Source organism: Phodopus roborovskii, unplaced genomic scaffold (assembly GCF_943737965.1).
Source record: "Phodopus roborovskii unplaced genomic scaffold, PHOROB, whole genome shotgun sequence".
NCBI classification, from domain to species: domain Eukaryota; kingdom Metazoa; phylum Chordata; class Mammalia; order Rodentia; family Cricetidae; genus Phodopus; species Phodopus roborovskii.
In genome coordinates, this window is record NW_026126558.1 from 9,449,243 (window position 1) to 9,475,768 (window position 26,526).

Consider the following 26,526-nt stretch of genomic DNA (forward strand, 5'->3'; position numbering starts at 1 on the left):
TCAGATCGTCCTTCAGAGTGGTTGCTTGGGCTGTCCCTGCTAGATTTGGGTCTGTGGTGCAAATGGAGTCTAGGACTCAGTCGACTCTGCCCTGATGAGAGAAGGCCCTGTCCAAGATGGAGAAGAAGCGGAGAAAGAAATGAAAGCCTCTTTTTGGGCCAAGCTGTGGGTGGCCATGGGACTGAGGTTCTCTTTACGTTGGACAAGTCTGTAGGATGGCTGATCAGTAAGGTTGCAGCTTTTAGCCAAAACAGAAATTTCACTTCTGATCAAGGAAGAACCTAGTACGATTTGAATTTATGCAATTTTATGACCATATTCACTTAGGACCATGAAGCTCATCAACATCTGGCTTCTTCTGTTGGTGGTTTTGCTCTGTGGAAAGAAGCATCTGGGTGACAGACTGGGGAAGAAAGCTTTTGAAAAGGCCTCATGCCCCAGCTGTTCCCACCTGACTTTGAAGGTGGAATTCTCCTCAACTGTGGTGGAATATGGTAATGAATGATCTTCAGTGTTGGGCTCTACCATCTTACTGGTTTCAAACTTAATATAAATATTAGCTTCTGTTTCACTTCTCTGGTAAATTTCAAATGGAATGAGTGTACACCATACAGGCATTAACATTTGCTTAAGGGGTTTTTTCCCGTGGAGTAGAACTGACTGTGCACCATTGTAGGAGGGAGGGTGCTGATGTAGGTGCTGAACATCACTTTGGAAGTCAAGCCCCAGGCACAGGGGCTGAGTAGGAAATATGCGACTTGATCTCGTCTTTGTCTTCACCTTCTGTAGAACAAATAGCCATGCGTTCTCTGAACACTTGTCCCTGTTGCAAATTGTGGTCAAATTTCTCTAGATATGAGGGTTTTATTTATTTGTTATTTATTTCAATTTACAAATGTTTTATGTGTATTATTGTTTTGCCTGCATGTAATGTCTGTAGACCATGTGAGTGCTTGGCACTTGTGGAAGACAGAAGAGGGTTTTGGATCTTGTGGAACTGGAGTTACAGATGATTGTGAGCCACTATGTAGGTTCTGGGAACTGAACCCAGGATCCTCTTTAAGAGCAGTAAGCACTCTTAACCCCTGAGTCATCTCTCCAACCCTCCTGGTTTATATTTCTTACAACATATTTTGATTATATATGTTTGTGGAGATATGCACATGTGAGCAGATGCTTATGGAGGCTAGAGATATTGGATCCCCTGGAGCTAGAGTTATAGGTGCTTGGGTACTGGAAACTGAAGCCAGGCCCTCTGCAAGAACTTAACTACTGAGCCATTTCATCAGACCCATACTTACTCTTAAAACATACATTGGTGTCTGGGTTTAAACTGTATATTTTGTGTGATTAAGATTCACTTAAGTCAGCTTTACCCAGAACTCTGCAGATCCCTGCCTACAGCTTTTTTTGTTTTTCAAGACTGGGTTTTCCTATGTAGCCCTGGTGGTTGTCCTGGAACTCACTTTATAGACCAGACTGGCCTCAAACTCAGAGAGATCAGCCTGTCTCTGCTTCCCAAGTACTGGGATTAAAGGCATGAGCCACCTACAACATTTTATACGTATCTTTCTGCTTGCTCTTATTTTGCTGTGGGCTGAGGTACTTGTTCTTTTCCCAATGAAGATTCAAATTAGGTATACTCTGTTATGTATATAAGTACTTATTTTTACTCTGGGTATTGATTTCAGAATATATTGTGGCTTTCAACGGATACTTCACAGCCAAAGCTAGAAACTCATTTATTTCAAGTGCTCTGAAAAGCAGTGAAGTAGACAACTGGAGAATTATACCTCGGAACAACCCATCCAGTGACTACCCTAGTGATTTTGAGGTGATTCAGATAAAAGAGAAGCAGAAGGCCGGGCTGCTCACACTTGAAGATCATCCAAACATCAAGCGGGTGACACCTCAGCGAAAAGTCTTTCGTTCCTTGAAGTTTGCTGAATGTGAGTATGGTGAGCACAGGCGACATCACTGCTTGACTTTCACTACAGAGTCGCTAAGGGTGATTTGGAGACACCTGTGTTCTTTTTCACAGTTCTCCAGTGGAGAACATTGTCTTGACAGGCAATTTCTTTGTTTTGTTCTCTGAGGCAGGATTTCCTGCAGCTCAGGCTTCAAATTCACTATGAAGGTAGGGCTGGCCTTGAACTCCTGACCTTTCACATGTTCATGCCCCTACCTCCAAAGTGCTATGATTGCAGGCATGCACTGCCATGCCCAGGGGACAACATATTTTGTTTTAAGAAAAGTAGCTTCATGCTGTCTTAGGAGGAACACTGAGAGTCTGTAGTGGAGCATGGTGATGCCATGCATCTCTGTAGAAGCTGATTTCAGGCTGTGTTCACCTGGGACTTTTCCCAACCTTGAGTCTACCAGCCCCTTGTGTGTTGAGTGGGAAGTCTTGGCCTGTTTTGTTTTGTTTTTTTGTTTTGTTTTTTTTTTTTTAATGCCAGGTGGTGGTGCCACATGCCTTTAATTCCAGTACTTGGGAGGCAGAGGCAGGTGGATCTTTGTGAGTTTGAGAGCAGCCTGGTCTACAGAGTGAGTTCCAAGACAGCCAAGGCTACAAGGCTACGTAGAGAAACCATGTCTTTAAAAAACAAACCAAAACAGCAAAACCCAAAACCAGTCTTGCTCCATAGCCAGGCTGGAACTGAGACAGTTTTCTTGCCTCAGCTTCACAAATGTTGGGATTGTAGGGGTATACCACCACACCCTTGTGTAGACCTTGTCTTTGAGTCTTCTCTGTACTTACATTTTGCTCCTTTGAGCTCAGGTTTTCATTTTTTACAGCCCTCTTGTAAAGTATCCTGGGTTTTGTTTTGTTTCCCTCTGAGCTCCCTGACCAGGACCAGAGGTGGGTGGTGTGGCACACCCTTGTAATCAGTGGGCACTGGCAGGCCTATGGGTATGCACCCATGGAGTTTGGCTGTCATTTTCTTGGGCCTAGTTTTGCTATAGTTGGTCTTTTGAAGGTAGAATTCATCCCCAGAAAATAAACTACAAACCTAATGTAGTGCTTTCTGTAATGTAGAGGACCTGGTGCCACCAGGGGACCATTTTTTCTCTTCATCGAACCAGGTTAGCACACTGCTAACTAATAATTTGCTATTCATTCCTTTTTAAAAATCTGTTTTTGAGACAGATTGTTATATACCCAAGGCTGACCCAGAACTTACTGTGTAGTCTAGCATAACCTTGAACTTCTGATCCTTTTGTTTCCACCTTGAAGTGTGGAGGTTATAGATATGAGAATTTAGGCATTATGCTGGCCTGCCCCATCACCTGACATGATGCAGTCAAGCAGTATCCTGGTCAGCCCAGGGTTCCATGGTGGCTACATCACTATATAGTCTACATGCAGATGCAAAGGCCACTTTAAAAGAAAAACCCCACTCACTTCTGTTCTCCTGGGGCAGTCGGGATTTTTGCTGTCTCCCTCTTTTCTGTCCTGTCTCTCTACCTCTTTTCTCTCACCCTCTCACCACCGCCCCCCACTTCCCTTCCTAATAAAACTTCTCACTTATGCCTGTCTGCCTGCTATGTTTGTCCCTCGCCTGCCTTGGAATCTGCCAAGGTCCCCGAAGGGCTTTATTATAACAATAGGCCCTTAGCATCACACCTAGTTTGAGGTGGTGCTAGCAACAAAACTTGGAGACTTGCGTGCTAGGCAAGTATTCTCCCAACTGAGCTACAGCCCCAGACCTGTTGTTTATCAGGCAGGATAAAGAACATTTCATTCTCCCTGCTTTGTCCAGGGATGTTTCATCTTTTCTCCTTAAAGAGCTGCAGTGCCAAACAACTCAGGAAAACCAGATCAAACTTAATTTAGTCAGGTTTGTACACTTATTTTATTCAACTTCCTGTTCATTCTGGTTCATTCATCTTTGAGAACTCTAGAATGCTTTTGGAGACTTCGAGTTACCTGATTCTAGCCATGAGGCCTAGGCCATCCTTATGGGCTTCCTTTCTGTAGCGTCTGTAATGTATTGTGGCTAGCTGTAGTCTTGAGCAGGAAGTTCCTTTTCATTATAAGCTCCATTTTTCTCTCCTAACATAGAGAGGTACTGACCACTCATTTCACTGGTTCTCAGAGGTTGAAGTGAAATAGTGTCAGAGTATAGTGCTTAGCAGCATGCTCACAGCATGAGATAGCAGTTGAACTCAAGTTTTGCTCGATGTTGATGTGGGGCTGAAATCTGTCTTGCTTTGGATCCCATTGGGTTCTGTCCTACTGGCCCTAAGACAAAGCTAATATCTTTTCCATGAGGTATTAATGATATTATGAAGATGTCCACTGTGCTGCCTAGTTTTACGTCCACTTGACACAAGCTAAAGTCAGCTGAGAGGAAGGAACCTCAATTAAGAAAATGCCTCCATGAGATCAAACTGTAAGCAAGCCTGTAGGGTGTTTTCTTAATTAGTGAATGATGTGGGAGGGCTCAGTCCATTGTAGATGGTGCCATCTCTGGGGTGGTGGTCCTGAGTTCTATAAGAAAGCAGACTAAACAAGCCATGTGGAACAAGCCAGTAAGCAGCACCCTCCATGGCCACTGAATCAGATCCTGCCTCCCAGGTTTCTGCCCTATTTGAGTTCCTGCCTTGACTTCCCTTGGTGATGGATTATTACCTGAAGTGTAAGCTGCAATAAACCCTTCCTTTCCCAAGTTGCTTTGGTTATGGTATTTCATCAATAATAACCCCAAACTAAGACATTGTGTCTCTCTTATTTGCAGATGACTTGCTGTTCTTTTTTTTTTTTTAATCAGTTTCTTCTCTCCAAGCTAATGATCCCCAGCTCTTTCAGTGGTTATTCATACAGCATGGTCTGTGCCTCTCACTACTTTATTTTCTTTGAGTGCTCTGTTTGTTTAAGGTCAAGCAGAGTAGACTGCTTCCATCATCTAAATGTTCTTACTCAGTATCTCTGGGATTGTCCCTGCTATGGATTTATAGACAAGAGTCACCTGGGAATTGGACTGTCATTTTAGACAGTTGCTTCATGGGGTCGACAGCCTCTTTTTTCCATGTCCCATACTTTCATAGGTGTGCCCTGGAAACCTTTTGAACAATGAGAGGCATTTGCTTTCGAACTAGTACTGTAGGAGTAGTATAGGCTTGTTCTTAAAACTGATTTGAGGACTAGCAGGGTAGTTCAGTGGATAACAGTGCTTGCCATGTAAATCTGACAACCTGTGTTCAATCCCTGGGACCCATATAAAGGTTAAAGGAGAGACCTGACTCAAAGTTATATGTGCTACCACACACTAATAAGTGAAATTAAGGTTTTAAAAATATGATTTGGTTTTCATTGTAACATAGACTTTGAAAGGTAAAATGAAAACTCATAATATTTCACTTTTATTTCCTTTTATTATTTTTTTAATGAAGGAATTTTTCTGATAGGGGATGTCCTTCTGTATATATGATTCTTTTATTGGTTGATGAATAAAGCACTGTTTGGCCAATAGAGGCAGAAAAGATAGGTGGGACTAGGAGATGAAGAGAATTCTGGGGAAGGTAGGTGGAGACTGCAAGGAGATGTTATGTAGACTGGGAAGATAGGATGTACCAGGCATTCTCTGGTAAGATAAGGCCATATAGAAACACATAGATTAGTAGTTATGGGTTAATAATTAAGAGAGAGCTAGCTAATAAGAAGCCCTAGCCATCGCCCAACAGCATGTGCATATTTGAGGCTGAAAGGTGGCAAGACCTGGTGGGACAAGAGAAACTCTAGCTACATTTTTCAGGTCTTGAAATTAATTACTTAAGTGTACAATTGGATAGATCTTAGCAAAAATACACAAAATAGGTCCAAAGTATTTTGTTGCCTCAGACCCTCCTCTCTATTTCTTTTGGTTCTTGAAAGGGGAAATTAGAAAAGGTAAGAAAATTACTGAGTTTCTGACTTAAAGACCCTGCTAAAGTCTGGCCAGAGGTATGTTCAGTGAGGTAAAGCAGCTTTTTCCTGTCCAGAGTGCAACACTACAAAAGCTGCTGACCCTCCAGTGGCCAGCTCTTGGGTCATTTCCTTTTCTTCTGATCTCTTGAGTGCAGGCCACTGATAGAATGATTTATATCTTTAGTGTTTTATTGTCACAAAAGACTTATTTATTTGAGACAGGGTTTTGCAGTATAGCCTAGGTGGTTTTAAACTCATAATCCTGTTTCAGCCTTGCTAGTGCTGGGGTTACATATATGTATTACCATGGCCCCCAACAGGACTTCAGTAAAAGTTACTGTAAGTCTTTCTCTGGCTTTCCTTGGTTACAAAATTTTAAGAGTCATTTGGGCATATATAGCAACTAAATACAATCTTATAGTGTGATTGCCTTGAGGAAAGTCCTGAAACGTGATTTCAAGGTGTCCTTGTCGCTTGCAGGAGGGTGGCCTTGCCTTAGAGCACAGTATATGCACTTGTTCTCTTGGTCTCTGATCATGCTCTTCCTTGACTCTAGCTGAACCCATTACGCCATGTAATGAAACCCGGTGGAGCCAGAAATGGCAGTCATCACGACCCCTGAGAAGAGCCAGTCTCTCCCTGGGCTCTGGATTCTGGCACGCAACAGGAAGACATTCAAGTCGGCGATTGCTGAGAGCCATTCCTCGACAGGTTGCCCAGACATTGCAGGCAGATGTGCTGTGGCAGATGGGATACACAGGTGTGTACTGCAGACCAGGGACCTGGACAGTCAGCATCCAGGGAGACCATCTGCTAGGTTGCCCCACCATTTACATCTGTCTACCCTTCTTACCATGTATGGAGCTAGGTACAGTTAAGTATCTCCATATTTGCCTCTTAAGCCCAGCATCTGTTTCTGTGACTTCTGTTTTTAAATGTAAAAATTTTTGTGTGTGTACTTGAACACAAGTACATGTGTATGTATATATAGGAATATGTGTGTGCGTGTGTGTGGGTATGCACCTGGGTGTATACATGAGTGCATGTGCATGTGTACATGTGTGGGTGGGTGATGTGTGCCATAGTGTGCATGTTAAGGTCAGTGGATGACTTGTAGTATCTCTACCCTCCCATGTGGGTCCTGGGAATGGAATGCAGGACGCTGGATTTGAACATTTCTTTCCTGTTGACACTACACAAAGCAGCAGAACTCAAAGCTCATATCTGCCATTTGTGCTGTGATGCCACATCACATCTGCAGAACTGCATTTTTCTAGGACATTCAAAGATGGACACTTGGATTTGAACAATTCCATGACAGTTAGTCTGGTTTACTTGGTTTTGTGGAGTAACTGGGGAATCATTTCACTAGCTTGCCACTTGATTCGGGAAACTAAAGGACTGTGTCTTACTTGATGAAACCCAGAACCAGTGAGAGTGCCTTTCTCTTTTGCTGATGAGAGCAGAAGAGCTCCGTCTTCACTAGTGTGTGAACTGTGTCCTATCCCAGGGGTCTGCCCTTGATTTCCTGTTTCTGTGACTCCCTCAAATGAATGGTGTTCTATGTGTAGAAATCAAGAAAGATTATTTCTCCCAATATGATTGTTTGCTGTTTTCTCTTTTTGGAATAAGGTGCTAATGTCAGGGTTGCTGTTTTTGATACTGGGCTCAGTGAGAAGCATCCACACTTCAAGAACGTGAAGGAGAGAACCAACTGGACCAATGAGCGGACTCTGGATGATGGTAGGTCCTACTCAGATGAGGCTCTTGGTCTGGAGGCCAATACTTGTGTGTTGGCCTGGGATTGCACTGACAAGCCCAAGTACTAAGAATCTTTGCTGATGCTCTGAGATGATGTAGTAGAGGCTGGGAGAGAAGGAGGTACCTGCTGAGAAAGTTATCTGTGGAATTGCCCACAAAGGAAAATAAGAACAGTGGTATCAGGAGTATGAGGGGCAGACCACATCGAGGCTGCTCATGCATTTCCAAGACCAGGAGTGTATGGTTATTGGTTTTGAGGGTTCTACCTCATTGCACATCCTCAGCTGTCTCATGGGACTTTTTTTTTTTTTTTGTCGCTGTAGGGCTGGGCCATGGCACATTTGTCGCAGGTGTGATTGCCAGCATGAGGGAGTGCCAGGGATTTGCCCCAGATGCAGAGCTGCACATCTTCAGGGTCTTTACCAACAATCAGGTAGGTGTTTGGGGGGGGCTTGAAACACATGAGTGGTCAGAGCTGAGGTATGATGCAAAGCACCATTGTACAGCTACTGTAAATAGTACACTGCAGTAACAACCTTCCTTATTGTGTGTGCCTCACTATCTCACACTGTCCTATCTCCTGTGTGTCCTTCCCCCAACACTGCATTCATCAACCTTCCCCAGTCCTGATGACTGTCCTTCCTCCAAGGCCATTGTGATTCCTTGATCTGTTTGTCTTTCACAATCTGGTTTGCCTGAATCTTGTGGGCTGCTGTCTAGGTCTTCCATGGTAGACTAATGCCATGTTCATGACATACATATGCTTCCATACCCCCATTTAGTTCCCACTGCTGGAGAACAGAGGCTGTGTTACTGACCTCTGTATCCCAGCACTTAGGGTTTACAGCTTCATTCTCTATTTCATCTGAAAACAGAAAGGAAGAGGCTGCTGCTGTGTGTGTGTGTGCGTGTGTATGTTTGTGTGTGGAGGCTATATGTTAGCCAGAGCACCATCCACCTTGTTGGTTTTGCTTTGTTTTTGAGACAGGGTCTCACTGTCCTAGGGTGGCCTGAAGCTTACTATATAGATCAGGCTGGTCTCAAACTCATGAACTCAGAGATTCTGCTGTGTCAGCTTCCTGAGTCCTAGAGTTAAAGGCAGGCATCACCACGCCAAACTTCTTGTTTCTTGAGACAGGATCTCTCATTGGTACTAGAGAAAGAGAAAGAAGAGCAGCAGCAGTCCAGGAAGGGACTGATACAAAGTCCCTTCATAAGGTACCTACCCTTTATTAGGACAAAAGGCCTTGTGGTGGGAGAGCATTAGACAGAAAGTACAGTATATGGAGTTCTCAGCATTATGGGACTTGAGAAGAAAAGAGATGCTTCCTTTTAAGGCTTGGAGAGCACTGCTGTTAAGAATAAGACTAAGAGAGATGAGGAAATGGGGGTGGAGGTTGCTCCCAGGGTTGGGGAGGCCAAAGGAGCCTCTTTAGAAAGTAGCCTTCTATATAGGCAGTAGTGGAACTTGCCTTTAATCCCAACACTCTGGGAGGCAGAGAGGCAGGTGGATTTCTGTGAGTTCGAGGCCAGACTGGTCTACAGAGCAAGTTCCAGGATATCTAGGGCTATTATACAGAGAAACCCTGTCTTGAAAAAAAAAAGTGTATTCTTCTGAGCACTTCCATAATTAGCACATCCCAAGATCAGAGAAGTTATCAGGCCTCCAGTAAGTTTTATATCGTGTAATTTAGTTCAGTGTTGCATACAAGGTAAAGAGTTTGGTATCATAAATTGAGAACTGTCAAGTCACAGTGTAGATGGTTTAATTCTCTAGAGAGTAACAGGGAGGCCTGGCCTGATTCAGGCTGTGGGATCCAGTTTAAGTGTGTAGGCCCATGTTCAAATAACTGGGGCTTGCCCATTAGGCTAATCTGGGTGGCAAAAAAAGTCCTAGGGATCTGCTTCCCAGTTCTTCAAGCATGTACTACCACATCCAGTTTTTGTGTGTGTGTATGCATCAAACTCATTCATGTTTGCATAGCAAGATCTTGACCCAGTTAATTGTTTTTCCTGTTGCTGTGATAAAATACTCTGTTAAAAGCAACTTAATGGAGAAAGAATTGATTCTAGCTCACAGTTCAAGGTTTTCTTCATTATGGTCAGGAATCTGGGTGGCAGTAACTTTGAGGCAGCTGCTCACAGGATCCACAATCACAAAGAAGAGCAGTGAATGCAAACTAGTGTTCTTTCTCCTGGGTGCTCTGCCCTGTGGATCCACACACAATTAAAATGAGTCTTCCCATGTGAGGTAATATAATCAATATAACCCCCAACCCCAGGCATAGTCAGAGGCCCATCTCCCAATTGTTTCTAGAGTCTTCAAATTTACAGTTGACACTAGTGGCCACTGAGTGGAGCCAGTTCTCCAGCCCTTATTTATTTTTTTAAAGATTTATTATGTGCACTGTGTTCTGCCTGCATGTTTGCCTGTATGCCAGAAGAGGGCACCAGATCTCATTACAGATGGTTGTGAGCCACCATGTGGATGCTGGGCATTGAATTCAGTACCTCAGGAAGAAGCCAGTGCACTTAACCTCCGAGCCATCTCTCCAGCCCCCCAGCCCTCATTTTCAAATTTTATTTTTTTGCTCCAGCACATCAAAAAGAAACACAGTGATGACACCTGTTCTTCCAGTGGCTTTCAATTCACTCCTCACCTTTCTGTGGGGAGCATTCTTCACTTATGTTGCCTCTTAGGATTTCTTTTGCATGTTGGCATGCAGTTTAACTTTTTTAAAAAGCCTTACAAAATACTCTTCCTTACTGTCCTACTCTGCCCACTGAGAATTTGGTTTTGTGTTTTGTGTTGTTGTGTCGTTGGCTGGTCTTTTTTTGTTTTGCTCTTAAGACAGGGTCTTACTCTGTAGCCCCAGACTAGTCTGGAACTCACTATGTAGCCCAGGCTGGCCTCAGACTCAGGACAGTCTTCCTGCTGTAGTCTCTTAAGTGACTGGGTTACAGTTGTGAGCCACTATGCCTGGCTTAGCTTGTGTGTAAAAAAACAAAAAACAAAAACAAACACACAAACAAAAACCCAGAGGCAGTGTTTTACAAAGCAATTAAATTTACCTAACCAAAGTAGAGGATACTGAAAATTGGTGGTACAATACTGTGAAGTGACTGTGATTGCTCCTGTTTGTCCTTCAGTCTTCTTAGTAATGAAAGATGTTAGGCAGATGTCTTAAACTGTAGAAATGTTTAACATGACAGTAGTGTCTTAGAGTGGGTCCTTTTAGAGTGGGTTGGTCCTAGACGGCATGCTATAAGGTAGACAGTTGCTGTTGCCCCTCAGGGGAGACACAGCATACAGCACAGTCCTCTTCCTTAGGTCTAGTTCTAGGACTTAATTTGTGGGTGCAATGCTTACATTCTAAAGCATTTTTACTTGGGATTTGTCCCCATGCTTTGAAGAGTATGCTTATTCTTAGAAACCAGAGCTGTCACAGCTCCTAACACTTCTGCTGAGGCCTTCAGAGGACTGTTTTGATTTAACCAGGTGTCTTACACATCTTGGTTTTTGGACGCTTTCAACTATGCCATCCTAAAGAAGATTGATGTTCTAAACCTTAGCATTGGTGGGCCTGACTTCATGGATCATCCCTTTGTTGACAAGGTTGGTCAAATCACCGTGCAAGGACAGCATGTTGGGTGACAGCTTTTATACCCTGAAGTGTATGTCATTCCTACTAAGGTAATGACAGCTTTTGTGAAACAGATGGGTAATGACTTGAACTTCATAAACTTGCATGTCACAACTCAGAGGGCTAGAGGCCTGGGAGCAGGTATTTTTAAGGAGCATTGCTGCTCCCTGGTGCCCTGATGCTTTTCTTTTAAACATACACTCAGTTTTCCTAAGCTTGGCCATTGGGCCAAAGTGCTGCAAATTGTCCAGCCCCTGGTTCATGGGGTTGTCTTCCAAAACATTATCCCATGTGCCCATCCCACTGGGCCTACCACTGCCTTAGGAGGGGGGCTTCTTTCTTGCCCATACATGGAGAAGGTCCACGGTTTGTGGGACTTGATAGTAGCATTCATTAACCAAATGCTTGGCTATTTTGTAGGTGTGGGAATTAACAGCTAACAATGTAATCATGGTTTCTGCTATTGGCAATGATGGACCTCTTTATGGGTAAGTAATCCTAGCAGGATAACCTGAGGGATTCTTATTTCCCTGAAGTAACTGAAATTGTGTCTTTAGTCTGTGTGTGTCTTTGTGTGTTTCCTTGTTTATATCTGTCTAAAATTTGTTGCTAGGTTTTTAATTTTTAAAAAATTGCATTAATGACCCCCAAGTCCTTACTACCTGCTTTGACAATTGTAAACGGAAACCAGTTTTTTTATGTTGATTAAAAACAAAACAAAAATAGAATGGATCTGGGGAGATGGCTCAGTTGGCAAAGTGCTTGCCATGCCAGCCTGAGGACCTGAATTGGGATTCCCAGCACTCACATAAAAACCCAAGTGTGGCTGCATGTATCTACGTATGATCCCAGCACTAGGGTTAGGAATGAAGAGAGGATGATCTTTGGGGCTTGCTAGCCAGCTACTCTAACCAGTTAATGAGGGTGAGAGACCCTGCTTCAGAAAACAAGTTAGAGAACAATGAAGAAAGACCCTCAGTGTTGTGCTCTCATCTCTACCAACACATGTGAGCATGTATGTGGATACATACACCAAAATGTATGTATGCCCCACACACAAACACAAACTTTAATCAGGAATCTGGACGTGGTATCATATACCTATAATCCCAGTACTTGGGAGGTTTTAGAGGCAGGAGCATCAGCAGTTCAAGTTCAGCCTGAACTACATGAGACCCTATTTCAATGAAAACAAGGCAGTAATTAGGATAGTGGGTTTGGTAGGGAGAAGTAGGTTCTGAGTAATTTTTGAGACGCACTGTGTATAGCATAGTGATAAAGAAGCACATGGATGAATGTCTTCCTGTCCCCAAAAAGCAGGTGTAAACACAGTGAGACTCATATGCTGGGAACATAGATGTGCCAGTTTTTGGAAATTAAAGCAGTGTGAGGTATGAAACACTCCACACTGAAAAATTCAGCCTGTTGGGTGTGGTGATGCATACCTTTAATCCCAGGCTGGTGGATCTCTGCGAGTTTGAGGCCAACCTGGTCTTCATAGTGAGTCCCAGGACAGCTAGGGCTGTGTAGAGAGACCCTCTTTCAAAAACCCAGCAAACAAACAATGAAACCTGAAGTCCCTGTATGTATCTCTGGCGTTTATAAGTAACGTCATTTGTAAGCTCTGGGTGCACTTCTGAAGTAGAATGCCTGTCACCCTCATCACAGAGTACTCAGGATGGGTGCAGTTCAATACTGGAACCAAGGGTATAAGGTTACCTCAAAGAAAAGAGAAGATGCCAGGGCATGTGTTTTATATGCCAAGTGCAGTAAGGAGAGAGACTGGCTATATGTACAGCAGTGTATACACATTCATTTGTTCATAGTGCATTTGGCTGAAATAGCCTTGAGCTCTTGTTGAGGGAGGGCAGATTGTCTGGAGAACAGGCAAATGTATGCAAAGCATCCAGAGCATAGAACAAGGCCAATGATGTGAAGTTAGAGTTTATGTGACAGTCCTGTGGTACGGTCTGGTATGCAAACCATCCCTTTTAAGAAAGAGGCCATGGTTCTTGATGTGCTGTGATTCATAAATGTAAGTGGCATGAACTGCCCTAAGTCCCTTTTCTGTAGCGAACACCAACTCTCGAGGCATCTGTTGTCAATGTTTCTTGTTCGCTTTTTATGTGTTCTCCCTGACGTCACTTCTCCCAGTTTTGACAGCCCCACTCAATTCAGAATCACCTGGGTTGTCGGTTTCCTGGACCCTCTTCATATCTGTAGGCTAAGAATGTCTTTCCCTGGCTGTTTTGGCATGGACAGCAGTGAAACCAGGCATGACCAGACAGGTGTGATGGGGCCTACCTATCCAGGCTAAGGACCTTCCGTTTTGAGCCTTAGCCTTACTGTTTGTCCCAGGGTCTGGAGCCTGCTCTTCAGGTATGGTGCAGGTGGTGCTGACACAGAGAGCCCTGACTGGTGGCTGCTATTCTTTTCCTTTGTTCTGTTTTATGGCTGTGTAGGCCAATATTGCAGCAGTTTTCTAGTAGACAGATGTGCCTAATTGGCAAAACACATTGTTCTTTGGATACTCTAGCTGGAATTGGCAAACTTCCTCAGATGTAGGCTTTGTGGTCAGATGGTCTCTAACTTTGTGATGAGAAAGCAGCAGGAAGACAAGTTTAGCCATTTCCTGCTAAAGCTGCTTGTGCCATAGCAGTTTGCCAGCTGTTTGCCAGAACTTTGGGACCCATGAGCATCTTCCTTGGATTTGGTTCCCACCTGTGTCTCCAGTAGAAACAATTGAAGGTTCTTGCTACTGTCACTGCTGCTGGTCCTCCTGTTGATAGTGTCTGTCCATTATTGTGCTGTTCTGACATTCTGACTGCCTTATCACATAGCCCTTCCTGAACCCACTGCTGTTGTCATGGATAGTCACCTCTGAGAGCTTCTGACCTGAGAGTTGTGAAATTAGTATAGATGAGAAGGAAAATCTGAGGAGTGGTCCCATGTAGGCGTGTTGGTGTGCTCACAGTACTCATGGACTTTGGGCATCTTCTCCCTCTGCAGCAGTAGCAAGTGGCATGTGGCCCATCCCAGTGTCCTAGCTCATGAGAAGTTACCGTTTTACAGTTTGGCATTGGAGGAATGCTCTCAGTCAGTCAGAGGATGGAAGCATGCCCTGGAGGTGAGGTGGACAGCCCGTTTTCTTTACCAGGAACTCTAGATCCTGCACCCTTGGCCCTGAGACTGATGAAAGTTAGTCTGCAGCTGTAGCACCCTCCTTTTCAGTCCTAACAGGGCTTCTTTATTTCCTGGCCTGGCCCTCTCGGTGCCTTCCTTATTTTTTTAAGGGTTGAGATTTAGAGAGTGACATATCGATGGAGATGGGAAGTGGTGATCCTCTGCTGACTTCAGTAGGAGGTTCCACCTTGTGCTTTGTTAGCTTCTGCTCCTTCATGGAGATACGCAGATTTGCAGCATCACTGGGTGAGAAGCCTTTTTGCTGAGTGGCTCCTTAGTTACAGAGTAGCATTGGCTGGTATGCCTTGAGCCTCTGAAATCACATGCTCTAGAATCTTTCTGCACATCCCTGAAGGCCCTGGGAATCAGTTGTGATTACAGCATTATCAGGGTTCTTGGAGCAGAGCTGTCATGTGTGAGAGTGCATACCTTCTTAAGTGCTCCTGCTTTCTAGCCAGCTTCATCTTGACTCTGTCATGAAAATCTTTTTAGATAGCTCAGCTGGCCCAGAATTCACTGTGTAGACCAGGCTGGCCTCAGATTCACAGATCCACCTGCCTCTGGCCCCTGAGTGCTAGAATTAAAGGTGTGCACCACCATGCCTGGCTATGACCTAAACCTTTTTGCCAGTTCTTTTACTGCAGCTTTTTGTGCAGATACACTGCCATGAGGTCCTGGCATGTGTCTGTCATCTAAGGGCTCAAGACTGCAGGCTGGTGATAGCTATCCTCAAATTATCTTGGAGGTGGCATGCATACAGTGTGTGGCAATACAACTATGGATCTGGGCTCATCTTATGTAGTATCTAATCTGGTGAGAGAGGCAGAATAATCAACTCCAAAGTACTGTGAGAACATGTAGGTGAGTGAGAAACAGATGTGTATGCTCTGTGGAAGTCCATGGCCAGGACAGTTTCAGGGAACCAGGGAGGAGAAATCATCAAGATGGGCCCCATCTATGAGGAAAAGGTGGCAAGAGAGAAGAAACAGATGCCCTTCCAGATAAGAGGCTACAGCTATAGCATGAAGGTGCAGGAATGTGGCATTTCATGGGGGAGCTCTGAGGAGCAAACTTCTGTCAAAGCTGTATACATACCTTTTACAGAAGAACCTAAGAAATGGCCCTAGATTTTCCTGGGAGTGCTTGAACTGGTTTGAATTATTCATTTTTAAATTATTTTTCTTCCCTTTTTTGTTTCTTTTTTTCTTTTGTATGTCTCAATTTAGCACTCTGAATAACCCAGCTGATCAGATGGATGTGATTGGAGTGGGTGGCATTGACTTTGAAGATAACATCGCCCGCTTTTCTTCCAGGGGAATGACTACCTGGGTATGCTTTTCTATATTAGCCTAATGTGACTCATGGAGCCCTTGGTCTATCAGCCCTGACATGTATTTGTCAGAGCACAGGCAGAGAAATAGCCCCAGCTATGGTATGTGCACTCACACGTGCACGCCCACACACACCACCACCACCCACTCACCCATCCACCCCCACCCCTACCCCACCACCACCCCTGTGAGGACAAAAGATCAGGCTCCTTTGGTGTTAGCCACTTTAGTTCAGTGAGTTGAGCTGCTATGAAGATGCTGGGTGGATTCTGAGCAGCATTTCCAAGTTCCAGTCTTTATCATCTTCTGAAGCTCACATGTAGATGAAGTAGACTCGGACTCAGTTCTCCAACCTGGCAGAAAGACAGCAACTCTCCTCAATAAAAGTGCAGTTATCTTTGGCCTTAAGTCAATTCTGAGATTGGTGATTTAGCTCCATGGGAGAACACTGGCTGGCAACTATCAGACCCCAAGTTCCATCCCTAGCACTAAAGTGAAATTGAAAGCCCAATAAGAATAGTTAATGTCAGTTTTGTTAGCAGAGTCATTGCATTTACTGTCTCCAGTGTTAGTGATTAATCAGTATCAGAATGTTAGTGATTGAGCTGCATGGGGTTTGATTTTATATCACTTCACCCTCCTTTACCCCAGTTTGGTTCAAAATTAGATGTTCCCTCATTGTAGCACTTGGTTGCTTTAACCTTCAAGAGGTGACTGGGGAGCACCTATCCATAGTGTTCTTTGGGGTCAGGTAATGTCTCATTGCTCTAATTTGTGCTAAGCTCTTGAGAAGGGCCCAGAAAGTCTCAACTTCCTGGGGACATTTAGGCCTTGTTTGCTCCTTGCAGCACTCTATAAAATAGTCTTCTGTGTCAGCCTCAGTTGTACAGTGTGGGCTTTGTTACCTTCTAAGTCTCTGTCCCTCACACATAGGATGCTATCTCTGGAGCTGACCCATTCATTGCCTTGATGTCTGGTCTGGTAGACACTACTCTGAGTCAGGCTTGCACTGTGCTGTGTGTTCTCTGTATTCCCCAGCATGCCCTTTATGCTGTCAAGTAGCAAGAAATAGAGCATCTGTCAGCATCAGTCTGTAATTCCCTGGGTAAGCGCTTTTACCAACTTTACATGGTGCCATGTCCTTGCCCTTCCTCAAGGACTTGTTTTTCAGTGCTACCAAGAAATGTTTCTGAGTTATCTATGGAGCTGTGGCCAACAGCGTCTTCACCCTTGGCCAGTGTTTCTACACTTCTTTTATGACTGATTTCCTGGAAAAAGTTTTCATTTCAAATAGGTTAGATATACTTTTTCTCAAGTTCTTGGCCAGGCATGGTGGCACATACTTGTAATCCCAGCACTAAGGAGACTAGAATAAAAGATTACAAATAAGTTCAAGCCTAGTCTGGGCTATCCAGAGAAACCATATCTAGAGAGACAGAGAGGTGGTGGTGGTGGCGGCAGTGGTGGCGGTGGTGGGGTTAGTTTAAAATCCTTTTGTATTTTTCATATGGGCCCACTTTTTAGGGATCTGAAGGGAATGATGTCTGAAGGTGTGCCTGTCCTTAGTGGTGCCTTGTAATTTGAAACAACAAATCATAACCATGTGCTGGTTTTCCTTGTGAAGACACTTGTAAATATTTTTTGGTTTAAGTTTTCCTAGTTCTCTGATGTATTGCTTAGATTATCAGAATGTAGAGCAGGCTGTTGGCTCTCTCGGTGACAAGTCAGTGACTGCTTTCTAATCTGAACAATTATTAAAATATCAGCAAAATTACTTTTTTTTTTTTTTCTTTCCTGTTTTAGTAGTATACTTCGTTTTGTTTTTCAAGACAGGGTTTCTCTGTATAACAGCTCTGGCTGTCATGGACCTCACTTTCCAGGCTGGCCTGGAACTCACAGAGATCCACCTGCCGCTGCCTCCCAAGTACTGGAATTAAAGGCTTGTACCATAACCACCTGGCTTATTTTAGTACTATGAAACATACTAAAGTGGTTTTATTTTTTGTGTTACCATTAAAACTTGTTTTCAGTTTACATTGTGTTTCAGACTCCAACCAGCATCTTCTCAGATGACTGTTTATCTGTCTGGTTCCATTTACACATAACTCTCCATGGCTAAGGGCTTTAGATGTGATAAGAAACCAAGCTACCCTTGTTTGTAGGAACTACCAGGAGGCTATGGTCGTGTGAAACCTGACATTGTCACCTATGGTGCTGGAGTGCGGGGTTCCGGTGTGAAAGGGGGCTGCCGGGCACTCTCAGGGACCAGTGTCGCTTCCCCAGTGGTTGCTGGGGCTGTCACCTTGTTAGTAAGGTGAGTACTATACAGCTGACCTTTGCTTCCTCTGCTCCCTCATCTCTCATAGGAGGCAGGATTCCCTTTTGTGTGCTAGCTGGAAGCTGGAGTAAACCAGAAAGCCCTGTAGGGCATATATCTAATGGCTCCATGACGGAGATAACGTTTGTGTGATGGGCTGAACTTTTTTCTTGCAATATGTGTGTCAGGCAAGGACATGAAGTATACAAGTTTCCTTGATGAACCCTCCATTTCCTTAGCAAGACATGTTTTTTTCTTATTAAATAAGTTCTATGCAAATTTAACATAATATAACATTGTATCATGGGACCCAGAGAAAAACTGGTTTCTGCTGTGAAGCAAGTTAACATAGCCATCACCTCACGTTTTGTTTCCGTGCTCTTAGCTAAGGAGCTGTGAAGCCACTTAGGTCCTGACAGCCAGCCACTTTCCTTGATGACTGACGAGTGTCTCTGTGCCACGCATTCTGTCGTGTTGAATCTCATCTGTAGTTGGAGTGGAGCTTAGTCCTCGGCCCTTCCTCCTGCAGGTGATGAAACTAGAAGCAGCTTTTAAAACATGGTAGAACAGATTTGAAGCACGCCTGCCCTGGCATGTGGTCAGATGGGCTGTGCTTCCTTTTCCTCAGTTTGAAGTGCTTGCATTTCCCCTGACATCAGGCTTTCTTCTTCTCTAGTTAGGTCTCTGTTGAGGTACTATATTGTAATAACACAAATACACAAACCTCCATATTTGAAATGTGTCCTGTGCTCATATTATAATTAAGCAAATTACATGTTGGTTTATGTTATTAATGATGTTGACAGGAGCAGTTTTTCTCTTGCCTGATCTTCCCTTATGGGTCAGAGCCAGGTCTTTGAAAGTGGCAGCACTGCCCATAAATAAGCATGTGCTTTCTGGAAGCACTGCTTCTCTCTCCTGTGAAACAGTAAAAGAGGGAAGGCAGACTCTACTTTCCTGGATCACTCACACTTCTGTGTGCTGAGGAAAGGATCTGTGCGGGCTCTTGTTTCTAGTGCTGTGGATTCTAGAAACAGAAAATCCTGGTCTGTTTTTGCTGATCACATAATTGTTAGCAGGAAGCCAGGCTTCCCATTTCTCTGTAGAGCCCATCTGTCTCTGCCAAGTGAGTGGGAATGTGAGGAGGCTATGTTTGCTGTTCCAATAGCAGCTCTCAACACAAGTGGTTTCAGCTTTGAGGGAGCCTTCACCTCACTTCTTCACATCAGATGCCTTGTGGTAGTTGAGCAATTGTGGTTGAGGGAGGCTGTGGTATGGTAGATGCTGCTCAGTGAGGAAGTGGAGTCTTTTGACCTGTAACTTCTAGTAATAGTAGTACTCTCATTCCTCACGAAGAGCCAGTGCCACTGTCTCCTCTTGCTGTCTGGTTACCCATTAAAAAGATTGCCTTGGTTCTTAGATCAACCTTTATCATTAGTTAATATTTATGGATCTAAGTAAGAGAGTGAGTTTTCCATTTTTGCCTGCCAATTGCCCCTACAATCTAGTCATTAAAATTTACTTATATATGATACATGATAAGAAAGCATGAACATTTCAGAGTTGTAGTAAGTCAAGCTGGCCAAACAAGGCTACATGTCAGTGTGTTGAGATGCAGTCTAATGATGGTATATTCACAGTGGCCTCAGGCCTCCAAATCCCAAGCTAAAGACAAGGACTGTCTCTGGAGACAGTCCTCCCTCACCCTGCACTTCCTGCACTCTGAATTGGGTCCCTCTCCAATAGCCACCTGTATTTCTTTCTATCTCCTAGCTAGCCCCTGGTGTCCCTCTCTGGGGACCCTGCACCTCTTTGATGGTTTTGCCTCCTGTAATCTACGTGACCTATTCAATCAGATTATCAGGAAACTGTTATTCATGCATTTTGTATAAATAGTCACAGTCACTGCTGAGAAAAGTTTTATGGTTAGGCCTATCACAAGGATCCATTGAGTTCATGGTATTCTCATCTCATGGCTCCACTGGACCAGGAAGTCCTTCTAGATACAAAACAGACCGCAGGTTACATGTTGTCCCTTTTGCAGATTGGAGGCAGTTTGATTTTCATCCTACACTAAAAGAAAAGTGGGCAAATACTGCTTCTCTTCCCCCAGCACAGTGCAGAAGCGGGAGCTGGTGAATCCTGCTAGTGTGAAGCAAGCCCTGATTGCGTCAGCACGGAGGCTTCCTGGTGTCAACATGTTTGAGCAAGGCCATGGGAAGCTGGATCTGCTGCGAGCCTATCAGATCCTCAGCAGCTACAAACCACAGGCGAGGTGGGTATGTGCTGGCATCCTCATCCTCAGTAGGGCTTTCCTATCTCAGTCCCTGGGGGCTCTTCTGCGCATAATAGTAGCCTGACACCAGGAGTGATGGCTCCCACACTCAATTAAGCTCAGTTTAAGGTTGTGAAGTGCTTCTACCAGGTGCTACCTGCAAAAACCCTGGCTTCTGTTGACACGGTGACACTGTATTACTTTAAAGGATGTAGCAAAACATGGTTTCTGTTTCTTTAACATGTTTAAAACAACCTAGGTTTGCAGAAAATTTGCAAAAATAGAATTGTCGTATACTGTTTGCCCAGCTTCCCCCATGAGGAAGGGATAACAGCTTGGCTGAGCGGACACAACTGAAAGTTGAAAGTTGTGTGTAACACTGGCTGTGTAGATAATGTCTCTGTAGCCAATTAGACTCTAAGCTTAACTTTGTGTTCTTTGTCCAGTTGGGGTTCCAGGCCCTACATTGTTATTTGTTAGCCTGGTCTCTGGCCCCTGGCAGTCTGTTTGTGTTTTGTCATTTATGCTTTGGCTCTTGGAGTAAAGAGCTAGTTGCTTACATTACAGATTGTCTCCAATGGGTTTATTTTCTGTTTTTTTATGATTGGTTTGAGGCTGTTTTTCACCAGTACTCTCTTCACCTTTTGTTTTGAGATGACTTTTAGATTTATATCAGAGTTTCACAAATACTACTGAGAACCCAGAAGTTCTCCCAGTTTCCCCTAATATTGGCATGGTGTGCTGTTTTCCTTGTGTGGTATTGAATTGTGCTTGCTCATGCTGGTTGGTTTAAAGTGTTCATAGAGCATAGGTACTTTTACTGAATCAGACAATGGTAGCCATACAACCAGCCACTAGGAGTAAGACTAGGGTATATTAGAAACACATGTTGGTTATAGTTCTCCATATAAGTCAGAATAGCCCTAAAGATGTTGTTTGTAAAGCTAAGGAAATGGCCCAATCTGTAAAATACTTGCTGTGCAAGCATGAGATCATTAATTCAATCCCCAGAATACATACGTAAAAGCTGAATGCAGTGACCCACTCATGTAATCAGGCAGAGATCCCTGTCTAATTGAATCTATGGGACTTGGGCTCTGGTGAGACACCCTACCCCACAAAACAAGTTGAGCATCCACCCATTCTGAGGAACACTATTTGAGGTTGACCTTGGGTATCTATATGCATACCCTCATGTGCACTTGAACATAAAAATATGTACACAGAGATAATGTTAAGATTTACATAGTAATTCAGTTTGCCCCCTATGTTCATGGTGAGTGCCATCATGAGATAGGTAAAGCAAGGAACAGAGCCATATGCCCACTGTCTGTCTGCCATATCCACTTCCTGTGTGTCTTCTTACCTGCACAGATCTCTGACACCAGTGCTTGCTGGGAATAGTGTTAACCTGACACTGGTGCATTACAGACACAGCGAATGAAAGTAAGTGCAGGATCATTGTGTCAGTACTTCTGCAAATCTCAGTCAGTCCTGGACCTCTCCAGGCTCAATATTTTACTGGAAGGTTTTATGGTTCTCAGCTGAGGGTGCCTCATACAGCAGAGCAAGAATACAGAGGAACCTGCTCTAAACAAGGAAGGCAGCTGGTGAGCAGGCAGTCTGGAAGACTCCAGACTTAGGAGTCTTGCTATGTATCCTTGCTGCCCAGCCCCCAAGTAGGGTTTCACAGAGCTGTCTCTTTGACCAAGCAGCAGGTTGCATTGGTACGTGGGTATGTTTCTGCCCAAGAAAGCTTCTTGCAACATCAGTCCATGCTTTGCTGCCATAGCAGCTGACAGAGGCCCTGACTGTAGAAGACAGGAGGTGTTTCCTACATATCTGTGCTGTTTACTCCAGCAGTCAGGGAGTGGTGCAGAGGTTGCATGCTGCTAGAGCTAGCCAGGGCAGCCCTCTAATATTCAGCTCCCTGTGCCCAACTTGCTGCCTGCTTCCCCCTTGCTTTCTGATAATGGTTTACACTAACACTCTCTTCCTTGTTTCAGCTTGAGTCCTAGCTACATCGATCTGACTGAATGTCCATACATGTGGCCTTACTGTTCCCAGCCCATTTATTATGGAGGAATGCCAACAATCGTTAATGTCACCATCCTCAATGGCATGGGAGTCACAGGACGAATTGTGGATAAGGTAAAACTTCTCTGTGTGACATAGCCCAGACTTTTATACCTTAGTTTATCCCTCCTGTAATTAAGAAAGAGTGAAGCTGGGTATGGTGGCACACACCTTTAGTCCTAGCACTTGGGAGGCAGAGGTAGGCAAATCTCTTACTTTTGAGGCCGGCCTGGTCTACAGAGTGAGTTGTAGGACAGCCAGGGCTACATAGTGAGACTCTGTCTCTAAAAAGGTGGGTAGGGGTGCTGCTTTCACCTGCTTAGCTTCAAAGTGGTGGGCGGCTCTTTTTTATATAGAAAGTCCATACCTGCTTCTATACAGAATAGTCGGGGCCTCGATATATTCTTTAGTTTTGGCTCCTGAGTGGCAGAGCACATTTTAGTTTTTACAGCCACTGACTGGTGAAAATGACTTTGTTTCTTATTGAACATGAATAGGCCTTCATGTTATAAATCTGGTCCTTGTTTTGAATTTTACTTTTATAATTTTGTAACCACTCACTATGTAGACATCACAGTGATAGAGGGGAAAGCATAGAAAATCAACTTCCACCTCAAATACCCAGCTATTGTTTAAAACATACTCTTTCCTTATTGCAACAATATGTCATGTTGGCTGTCATTGTGTGGTGGGCAAAAATTTATTTCAGTCTTTTCACTGTAAGTATATGAAAATACACCAATGTCTCAGCATGATGGGGTGTTGGGTTATGATTTGGTTACTGTCTGCTCTTGCTTGAACAGTCATGTGACTTTTATATGTAATATTTGGCTGTTACACACAGAGTTTTCTTTTCTTCTTGAGTTATTTCCTTAGTATGGCATCCCTAGATAAGAATCTTGAGTCAAGGTGTGGATGTACTACAGTTGTTGGTACATACACCAAATCCTCTCCAAGTAGGCTGCATCTGTAGACTATTGCTGGTACTGTTTATGGGGTGTCTATACCATGCCTATACTGGCTAACACATCTTTCTCAGTGTTGTTTTTATTATTATTATTTTGCAGTTCTTTCTCCCTCACATCTTCCCATGCCTCCCACAGACTCCCCAATCTACTCCCCAGGGAAGTTGAGGCCTTCCGTGAGGGATCATCAAAATCTGTCAAGTTATTTGGGGTAGGGCCTAGGCCTTCCCGGTGTCTCTAGGCTGAGGGAGTACCCTTCCATAGGGAATGGACTCCCAAAGTCCGTTTGTGCACTAGGGATACATCCTGTTTCCATTGTCAGAGGTCCCATAGACTGCCCAGACCCTCGTTCAGGGGGGTCTGGGTCAGTCCTATGCTGATTTCCCAGCTATCAGTCTGGGGTTCATGAGCTCCCCTTTTTCAGGTCAGGTGTTTCTGTGGGTTTCTCCAGCCTTTGCTCATCACTTCTTCTCTGCAATTAGATATCAGGAGTTCAGCTTCTGCTTCCCTTAGCTACTGAATAAAGGCTCTAGGATGGCATATAGGATAATCATCAATCTTATTATCAGGGAAGGGCATTTAAGGTAGCCTCTCCACTGTTGCGTAGATTGTTAGTTAGGGTCATTCTTGTAGGTCTCTGAACATTTCCCTAGTACCAGATTTCTCTTTAAACCTATAATGGCTCCCTCTATTATGTCATCTCTTTTCTTGCTCTCCTCTAATATTCCCCCGACTCAATCTTCCTGCTCTCTCATGTTCTCCTCTTCCCTTCTATTCTCCCCTTCTCTTTCTCCTGACTCTCCCCCCCCCCACTCCCAATTTGCTCAGGGGATCTTGTCCCATGTATGTCTCTCTTAGGGTCCTCGTTTCCTAGCTTCTCTGGCGGTGTGGAATCTAGGCTGGTGATCTTTTGCTCTATGTCTAAAATCCATATATGAGTGAGTACATACCATGTTCGTCTTTTTGTGACTGCGTTACCTCACTCAAATTTTAAGATTCCATTGCCCCCCCCCCCCACTGAGTAGTACTCCATTGTGTAAATGTACCATATTTTCTTTATTCATTCTTCAGTTGAGGGGCATCTAGGTTGCTTCCAGGTTCTGGCTATTACAATTAATGCTTTTAAGAACTTAGTTGAACTGATGTCTTTGTTGCATGAATGTGCATCTTTTGGGTATATGCCTAAGAGTGGAATTGCTGGATCTTGTGGTAGACTGATTCCCATTTTCCTGAGGAACTGCCATACTGATTTCCAAAGTGGCTGTAGAAGTTTGCATTCCCACCAGCAGTGGAAGGGTGTTCCCCTTTCTCTACATCCTCTCCAGCATAAACTGTCATTGGTGTTTTTTTATTTTAGCCATTCTGACAGGGGTAAGATGGTATCTCAGAGTTGTTTTGATTTGCATTTCCCTGATGGCTAAGGATGTTGAGCACATTTCAGCCATGTTTGATTCCTCTGTGCACATTTCAGCCATTTTTGATTGCTCTGTTGAGAATTTTTTATTTAGTTCTGTACCCCACTTTTTAATTGGATTGTTTTATGTTTTGGTGACTAGCTTCTTGAGTTCTTTGTATATTCTGGAGATCAGCCCTCTGTGGTGAAGATCTTTTCCCATTTTGTGGGCTGCCATTTTGTCTTATTATGTCCTTTGCCTTACAGAAGCTTCTCAGTTTGAGGAGGTCCCATTTATTAATTGTCGATCTCAGTGTCTGTGCTACTGGTGTTATGTTCAGAAAGTGGTCTCCTGTACTATTTTGTTCAAGGGTACCTCCCACTTTCTCTTCTAAGAGGTTCAGTGTGACTGGATTTATGTTGAGATCTTGATCCATTTGGACTTAAGTTTTGTGAATAGTGATAAATATGGATCTATCTGCAGTCTTCTACACACCAGCATCTACTTATGCTAGTACCATTTGTGGAAGATGCTTTCTTTTTTCCATTGTATAATTTTAGCTGTTTTGTTAAAAATCAGGTGTTTTTAGGTGAGTGGATTAATATCAGGGTTTTCAATTTGATTCCATTGGTCTACCTGTCTATTTTTGTGCCAATACCAAGCTGTTTTCAAGACTATAGCTCTGTAGTAGAGCTTAAAGTCGGGGATAGTGATGCCTCTGGAAGTTCCTGTATTGTATAGGGTTGCTTTGGCTATCCTGGGTCTTTTGTTTTTCCATATAAAGTTGAATATTGCCCTTTCAAGGTCTGTGAAGCATTGTACTGGGATTTTGATGGGGATTACATTGAATCTGTAGATTGCTTTTGGTAAGATTGCCATTTTCACTATTGATCCTGCCTATCCATGAGCATTGGGAGATCTTTCCATTTTCTGGTATCGTCTTTAATTTCATTCTTGAAAGACTCAAAGAATCAATGTAACAAAGAGTTGGTTCTTTCAGAAAATCAACAAGATAGATAAACCTTTATCTACACTAACCAAAGAGCAGAGAGAGAGAACATGCAAATTAGCAAACTCAGAAACAAAAAGGGGACATTAAGTTTATTCATCAGCATAAGATGCATAAGAGGCAAATGGAAGTTAAAATCTTTTTTCTCAGTTGTCAGCCAGCAGCTACAAGAATAGTTAATTAAAGCTGGGCTTTGTGGTGTTATATCCTATGGTATCTTATTTTCCAGAACTATTTATTTATTAGTTTAGCTGTGCCAAGTCACTTAGGCAGTTACCCTGACTCTGTGGTTTTGTGGCTTGTGAGGGAGTCAGTACTTAGGTCTGTGTGGTTTCCAGGTGATCTCTTCAAGCCTCCCTCTCCTCTCTCCTCTGGCCTATGGTGGGGTGTGTGTACTACACAGCAGGGCAGTCACCTACAGCCAGTGCACAGCTCTCCCTCCAGGTGAGGGCACTAGCTGCAGGATTAGGTTGGTGACAGCTGGCATCTGTGACATTTCAGTCAGTGTGACTCTCTTGAGGACAGGTCTAAGGGTGTCTGTTGCTTGTGTTACTTCTTTTGTCTGATGCAAGTTCTTAGAGAACTCTTGACAAGTGCACCCTATTTCTTACGGAATGGTCAAGTTTTATAACCTTGTAGAACATCCACAGCAGTGCTGTT

At 43.8% G+C, this 26,526-nt stretch overlaps 1 protein-coding gene across 2 annotated transcripts in view; it reads left to right on the top strand.

The window, feature by feature from the left end:
- The window catches only part of Mbtps1 (membrane bound transcription factor peptidase, site 1), a 55,967-nt gene that overhangs the window by 10,994 nt on the left and 18,447 nt on the right, over positions 1 to 26,526 (top strand). For both annotated transcript variants that reach the window (XM_051201634.1, XM_051201635.1), the window contains exons 2-12: positions 5 to 494; positions 1,692 to 1,949; positions 6,468 to 6,671; positions 7,544 to 7,654; positions 7,996 to 8,105; positions 11,172 to 11,288; positions 11,737 to 11,804; positions 15,726 to 15,828; positions 17,993 to 18,144; positions 20,261 to 20,422; positions 22,429 to 22,573. In XM_051201634.1, coding sequence (XP_051057591.1) covers positions 332 to 494; positions 1,692 to 1,949; positions 6,468 to 6,671; positions 7,544 to 7,654; positions 7,996 to 8,105; positions 11,172 to 11,288; positions 11,737 to 11,804; positions 15,726 to 15,828; positions 17,993 to 18,144; positions 20,261 to 20,422; positions 22,429 to 22,573 — 1,593 coding nt within the window. In that variant the 5' untranslated portion in view covers positions 5 to 331. The remainder of the gene's footprint in view (positions 1 to 4; positions 495 to 1,691; positions 1,950 to 6,467; positions 6,672 to 7,543; positions 7,655 to 7,995; positions 8,106 to 11,171; positions 11,289 to 11,736; positions 11,805 to 15,725; positions 15,829 to 17,992; positions 18,145 to 20,260; positions 20,423 to 22,428; positions 22,574 to 26,526) is intronic.